This window comes from Pelodiscus sinensis, chromosome 1, assembly GCF_052426305.1.
Source record: "Pelodiscus sinensis isolate ZL-2025 chromosome 1, ASM5242630v1, whole genome shotgun sequence".
In the NCBI taxonomy this organism is placed as follows: domain Eukaryota; kingdom Metazoa; phylum Chordata; order Testudines; family Trionychidae; genus Pelodiscus; species Pelodiscus sinensis.
Genome location: NC_143052.1, coordinates 357,268,769 through 357,276,394, shown reverse-complemented (window position 1 = coordinate 357,276,394; position 7,626 = coordinate 357,268,769). Strand labels below are relative to the sequence as shown.

The following is a 7,626-nucleotide window of genomic DNA, read 5'->3' as shown; positions in this document are numbered from 1 at the left end:
TTTACCCTCCTAGTTCGAACTAGGACGGTAGTGTAGACATACCCCCTGAGAGTTATGGAGCCGTAAGCAAACTGATTCCACCATGAGTCACCCTGATCCAACACAGTAAGGGAAGGAAACAACATCAGTCTGACTGCAAAGGTTGTGATTTAGGGAAGGGGGCCCAGCGCCATCATACCAGCCAGGAAAGCAAGGAGCTTTGTCTGAAAGACATGGACCTAGGAGAAAACGTTAGACTGCTTCTGAGTAATGAGCCGAAGCAGCCTCCCCCGAACCTGTTTGGTCTTCACCCCGTAGATGATGGGGTTGAGCATGGGGGGCAGCAGGAGGTACATGTTGCCAATGAGAACATGGACATGCAGAGGAAAGTTCTGTCCAAAACGGTAGATGAGGGAGGAGAAAAGAGTTGGGATGTAAAAGATTACAATGGTGCAGAGATGTGAACCACAAGTCCAAAAAGTCTTGAATCGGGCCTCCTTTGTGGGGAGGCTGAAGATGGCCCTGAGGATCTGCATGTAGGAAATTGCAATAAATATCGCATCCAGACCCAACACACAAAACAGCACAAAGAGCCCGTAGGAATTACTGATGCGGGTGTCGCCACAGGCCAGCTTCACCACAGCCATGTGGGCGCAAAAGGAATGAGAGATGATGTTGGTTCTGCAATATGACCATTGCCTCAGCAGGAAGGGAATGGGCAGTGACTCTATGCCACTTCGCAGCACCACGGCCAGGCCAATCTTGGCCACCACAGGGTGTGTCAGGATGATGGAATGTCTCAGGGGATGGCAGATGGCCACGTAGCGATCCAACGCCATGGCCACCAATATCCCAGACTCTATCGCTGAGAAGCACTGAACGAAGTACAGCTGGGTGAGACAGGCACTGAAACTGATCTCCCTGGAATTGACCCAGAAGATGCTCAGCATCTTGGGGAGGGTGGACGTGGTCAACAGAAGGTCGGTGACGGCCAACATGCAGAGGAAATAGTACATGGGCTCATGGAGGCTCGGCTCTGTCTTCACGATGAACAGGATGGTGAAGTTCCCTAAGATGACTATGGCATAAATGGCTGAGAACGGAATGGAGATCCAGACATGGGCCGCCTCCAGGCCAGGAATGCCCAGCAGGATGAAGGTGGAGGGGTTGGTGAAGTCGGTTGCGTTGGAATATGACATGGAGTAGGGGCGAAGGGATCCAAAGCTGAGGCAGAACGGTGTCTCCTGCATGTGCCGTACGTTCCCTTAACTTCCTTTATATGCCTAGGCTCTAGTGGGCTGGTCACAGTACCTGGATGGAGAGACAATGTTAACATCACGTACTACAGGAGACTCTTTTCATGGGTAAAGCACATTCCCTGCTCTTTGCACAACAAAAAGACATTTCCATTATTTGGACATATGAATCATTAATCACTGGCCCTACTAATGAGAATTCTATATTTTATGTGTCAGTATTTCCTATGCAGAATCATGAGAGAAAATAAAATAGTTACTAGTGGGCAACAGGGCTGTGGATACATGTTTTCCTCATCGCCCCTTACTGAAAAGAAACCCTGGAGAGACAATCATGTCGTACAGATTCCCCATTGACTTGGTTACTCAAAATATGAGAATGGAGAAATAATACAAAACTTTGACAAGTCAAGTGCCAGGGGAAAGCCCCCAATTAGAACACACTTCAGGGGAAAGTCCTGGCTGTTAGTGATAGCAGTGTTACACAAATAGCGTTCAAAGCAAACACAATCTTCAGATACCTCTGTGATACTCTTGGGATATGTCTACACTGGCATGATTTTCCGGAAATGCTTAAAACGGAACTGTTTTCCGTTATAAGTATTTCCGGAAAAAGTGCATCTACATTGTCAGGATGCTTTTTTGGAAACGCACTTTTTCTGGAAATGCGTCCGTGCCAATGTAGATGCGCTTTTCCGCAAAAAAGCCCCGATTGTCATTTTTGCGATCGGGGCTTTTTTGCGGAAAACACTACTGTGCTGTCTACACTGGCCCTTTTCCGGAACAGTTTTCCGGAAAATGGACTTTTGCACAAACGGGAGCAGCATAGTATTTCCGGAAAAGCGGCTGATTTCTTACAGTAGATCGTCAGTGCTTTTTCGGAAATTCAAGGGGCCAGTGTAGACAGCTGGCAAGTTATTCCGGAAAAGGAACTGATTTTCCAGTATAAAAGGCCAGTGTAGACACAGCCTTGGGTTGTAATTGGAACATGCAGAGCGCTGCTGACACCCCTACAATATATTGGAAAGAAATCTAGCACAAAGTCTGCCAGTGAGATGTCTCCCAAGAGCTCATGGTTGGCTGGTTATGGGTGTCCTATCTGTGTTATTCATATCCTAGTTACGGTTGTAGCATTTGCATGTTATGCAAATATTATGCATATTTATATCCTTGATGATACAGGCCTTAGCTATGGGTCTGTGTGTCAGAGGTTATATCCTGGAGTAGCACCAACAGAATCATTAGCCAGTGTGTTTGGAAAGTCTAGTCAGATTTATTGGTCCTTCAAGAAACATTCAATGGATAATGGAGGTTGGGAGGCAGCCAACTCGACTAAACACTTTCCTGCAAACCCTCCGTCTGGAGTGTGGGTCCAAGCGTCCACCCACAGAGAACGGAGCCAAGCACGTGGAAGCCACACACCCACTGGGTGTGGGTCACTGCCCATGGGGTGGCACTGAGGTTACTTCCAGAGAGATGAGAATGAGTCTGTTCTACAGCCTCAGTCTCATGCACTGCAGTCTCAGGGTCCGTTCTGCCTATTGGTGTTACCCGTGGAAAGTGACTTACTCTTGTGCCTCCGAACCCCACCTTGGGATGTGCTTTGCACAGTAAGCACAATGGGATTCCCACCCCAAGGCTGAGGATACATAAAGTACCCTGGAAATCCCTCCATTTGCCTTGGATCCTGCTCCTCACCTCTTCAGGATTCGTCCTGAAGCTTTGAACAAAGGACTGTCCACCAATCCCAGTTGCCCCGGGAACAGGACTTAAGCCAGCAGCTTATCCCATCCCTGCTACAAGCCTGCACCAAGATCTTTGCAATTGGTGACTGTAATTGACTCCTTCACCAATTACACTGCTCTACAGCCAAAATGCTTCTGAAATAAATGTAGTCAAACTTTACTAATTCTGGGTCACTGAGAACAAAAATGATGATTAAAATTGTTGATTGGCTCTTGTTTTCAAGATGTGCTATTGGGTCAGTATATGACCCTTGACTTGCGAATGGTGGGGGATAAGTGAGTTATAAAGGGAAGGGATCTCAATTTAAACCAGAAATGACTAAAATACATCTTTGACTGGATCTATGAATGACTGGGTTTGGACACGGGTTTATTCCTCTTAAAATCAGGAATAAGGGACCTTTCGGAAAAGGCTTTATTTTCCAAAAGATCCCCGTCTAGACTGGCGCTTTTTTCCTTCAAAGCCCCGAGCCGGAAAAAAGCGGCAGCCATGTTCATGCAAATGAAGCGGAGGAGATGTAAATCCCTGCTTCATTTGCAATTCCGACTTGTCTCATCTGCATCCCTTTTCCAGAAAAGGGGTCCAGTGTAGACACAGCCGATGTGAATTGCATCATGTTATTCCTAGAAGTCATGGATGTTTTGCTGCACAATGGCAATGTTTTGCCATCAATTCCAGTTGGTCATGCAGTCCATATGAAGGAAACCTGTGACAACATGAAACAAATTTGAGGTGCATACACTATGACCATCATTAGTGGCAGCTTTGTGATGATTTGAAGGTTGTTGCTTTCTTGCTTGGTCTGAAGACTGGATACACAAAGTACTGCTGTTTTCTCTGTGAATGGGATAGTCGTGCAAGAGATTCCCACTACATCAAGATAGATTGGCTACTCCGACAGTCATTGGAGCCTGGGAGGAAAAGTGTTCAGCATCCACCACTTGTTGAATCAAGGAAGATTTTGTTACCACCCATACACACCAATTATAGCTTTCTTTCTTTCTTTCTTTCTTTCTTTCTTTCTTTCTTTCTTTCTTTCTTTCTTTCTTTCTTTCTTTCTTTCTTTCTTTCTTTCTTTCTTTCTTTCTTTCTTTCCCTTTACATAAAGATTTAGAATTGAGATCCTAAAGGCTCCAGCAGGTTTGTGGGAAAGTCATAAATTGACCTCGGAATGTGGCTGGTGCTTTGGAATCAGAAGAACTTTTTTAATCTGATGGGATTGGTTTTCGTAACATCTCATCTTTACAAGGAGTGTCGTTGGTGCTGCCCCAGAATACCTGAAATCTGGTGCCCAGAACCAGGCAAATTCAACAGATTTTTTGTCCTGGGAGGGTTCCACTGTACAAGGGATGAATATTCACACAGAGAATGCGCACTGCACAGTGCCAATAGAGCACGGGCAAAGTGGACTGAAAACTGGTTAACAGAGAGATCTGAGAAAGCCATTGCCAATGGGCCACTGTCAGTGAATGGGGCTGTTCCTAGGGGAGTTCGGCAGGGGTCCGTGCTTGGCCTAATGTTGTTCAATATTTTCATCAATTATCCAGAAGTCAATAGAAAATAGAAACTCACTGCAGATAAATTGTGGGTGACCGAAAGCCAGGCTCAGTCGTGTAACGTTGAGGCCGGGGCTGGCAAATTGACTGAGGGGATGAACTGAGAATACAGGACAAACACACGGACCAGGGCACTGAGTTACGGAACACAGGGACCCTAAATGGGATTGGGGTCACAGTGCAGACCCAATTCCTTGTGAGCTCCTAGTGCGATGCCTGGGCCAAAGGGCGGATACAATCCTAGGATGCAGAAACAGGGGAGGGGTGAGTTGGAGTAATGGGAATATTTTCCCTCGGTACTTGGCACTGGGGAACCAAGAGCGTACAGCCCCGGGGTCGGCATGTCACAGGAGTGTTGAGAAATTGGAGAGGCTGCAGAAAAGAGCCACACAAATTATGGAACCTGGGGAAGATTCTGGACTCTGAGAGGCTGAAAGAACTTCATCGATTTATCGTACACTGTGAAAATGGGCTTTGAATCTAGCCGAGTAAAGCAGAAAATGACGCAATGTGGGGGGGTGGGGGGGGAGGGAGGAGCTAAAATCTCACAAGTTGCTTTTAGTAACAAGGGCATGGAAGGTGAGTAACTAATGGAACCAAGTGCAAAGGCAAGTGGTGGATTCTCCAACTGCCCATCTCTGGACATACAGTCAGAGAAGGATTTTCAGGCTGCTCTCACGCATCCTTTAATCTCCACCAGTTCCTTCAGCAACAAAACACCCTGAGTGCTGGGGGCTATTTCAGCCTAAGGCCGGTGTCAGCAGCATGAGAGCAATAACCGAACGTTCCCATTGGCCTCGCATCACTCTGGGGGTTGGGTTGGGTTGGCTGTGCTGCAGGGAGCACCCTGCTGCTGAGATGTGTCCTGTCTCTACTGAAGCGGTGGCATTTAAGGGTCATAGAATCATAGAATCATAGAATAATAGGACTGGAAGGGACCTCGAGAGGTCATCGAGTCCACCCCCCCGCCCTTAAGGCAGGACCAAGCTCCGTCTACACCATCCCTGACAGATGTCTATCTAACCTGTTCTTAAATATCTTCAGAGAGGGAGATTCCACCACCTCCCTTGGCAGGGTTGACAATCCCTGAGGCAGATCTTCTGTCAGGTATCTAAAACATGGTTACAAGCAGAAGAGGGAAAAGTATTCCCCTTAACCTCCGAGTCTAGGACAAGAAGCCATGGTCTCAAATTGCAGGAAGGCAGGTTTAGGATGGACTTGGGGGAAAACTTCCTGTCAGGGTGGTTAAGCGCTGAACTAAAATGCCCAGGGAGTTTGTGGGATCTCCATCACGGGAGATATTTAAGAGCAGAAGAAAGTTTAAAAATAACAAATATTCTTGCAGCACCATAGAGACTAATAAAAATGTAGATGGTATTGCTGGGAACTACCCACTTCATCAGATAAATGGAGTTTAAGGGGTCCAAGTTCCCAATAAATAGCACAGGACCTAACCACATAAACCACCACATCTGAGGCTCATATAACTGCACATTCACCCATGTGATCTATGCCATCAAGTGCCAGCAATGCCCTTCTGCCACAGATATTGACCAAACTGGACAGTCTCTTTGCAACGGGATTAATGAACACAAAACAGATATTCGAAAAGACAACACACAGAAACCTGTTGGGGAACATTTTAACTTATCCTGGCTCTCACTAACAGATCTCAAAGTGATCACATCATTGCAAGCCAATTAAAAAAAACGCTGCAAAGGGAAGCTGCAGGGCTTAATTTCATTTACAGCAGGAGTTCTGTTGTTGTTTTGTACACCCTGCAAAGTTCATTTACAAGTGTGATGGCTACAACAGAGGTTTAAACAAAGACCTTACCCAGATTACCCGCTATATCCCACTTCCTAATGACAGAAAGGGACAAACACGAGATACTTAAGGGTACTTAGAACCCACTCCGTCAGCTTCAATTATCACGGACACTCATTGACTCATTTTTTTCTCAAATCCTTACCTTCCCCTTCCTCTTCCTTTCTCTGAAATGTCTTTGGAAATTAGACCCCTTAAACTCCTGTCAACTGCAGAAGTGGGTTGCGGCCAGGAAAACTCATGAAAACTCAACATTCTTCTTAGTCTCCAAAGTGCTGTGAGATCACTAATTATTTTTTAGGCTTTTTTAGATACAGACTAAGATGCCTACCCTGCTGAAAATTTAAGAGCAGGTTAGACAAACACCTGTCAGGGATGATCTAGACGGGGCTTGGTCCTGCCGTGAGGGCAGGTGACTGGACTAGATGACCTTTCTGGTCCCTTTCTCTTCTATGTTTCTATCTAATGGTCTAATCTCATCTAAAACCCTATGAATCTGTGCATAAAAAAAGTAGATCCGGCATTTGTTTTTACGTTGTCCCACTCCACGTGAACAAGGGAACACTCTGCTCCATTGAGAGTGAACATGTAACACTGATAAAAGAAATCTATTTACATAACCACATTTGGCCTGTGGAACTCCTTCCCACCGACATTACTGGATTGAAGTGCTTAGCTGAAAGGGACTCACTGATGGATTGGCCATGGCTGGTGGCACTAGTCAGACTGACTTGTGTTAAGGATCCCTGACACCTTCAATGAGAAAACTTAATTTCCAGTTGTTTGCACATTTTCGAAACTTTAAGCATATGGTGTGAAATTTCCCAAGTGGGGCGTCTGCTTCAGGCTGCATGAGGCTCCAGGGCAGATCTCTCTCAGCATGACCTGAGTAAACTATGGGCCTGGGGCTCAAAATGGCACCTTGTACGGCACACCCAGAAACACCTGTCACCCTGTAGGGTCCCCGGTGCCCCTGACATGCAGCCACCTCAGGGCTGGAGGTGTCACCAGGGGTGGGCCGGGCTGCAGAGAACAGAGGGGAGCTCCTCAGCACGAGATTGTTACCTGGGAGTCCTGAGATGGACGCGTCTTCCTCAGGCAGGTGTGTGCCCCTCCCCTCAGCCCGGCATCTGCAGCAGCTTCCTCTGCTAAGTGCCGAGGCAGGGTGGGCGCTGGTTATAACACGGCTCTGGGCAGCCCGGTGGGGTTTGCTCAGATGCCAGAGGAGAAGTGGGACCTGAATGTAAACCACCTGGAGACCA

The 7,626-nt window shown here is 46.8% G+C and overlaps 1 protein-coding gene across 1 annotated transcript; it reads right to left on the bottom strand.

Moving 5' to 3' along the window:
- Window positions 1–218: 218 nt before the first annotated feature.
- Window positions 219–1,229, bottom strand: LOC102459375 (olfactory receptor 52M1-like). Its single transcript, XM_006116208.3, has one exon. The coding sequence runs from the start codon at window positions 1,227–1,229 to the stop codon at window positions 219–221; it is 1,011 nt and encodes a 336-aa protein (XP_006116270.3).
- Between the last annotated feature and the right edge of the window lie 6,397 nt (window positions 1,230–7,626).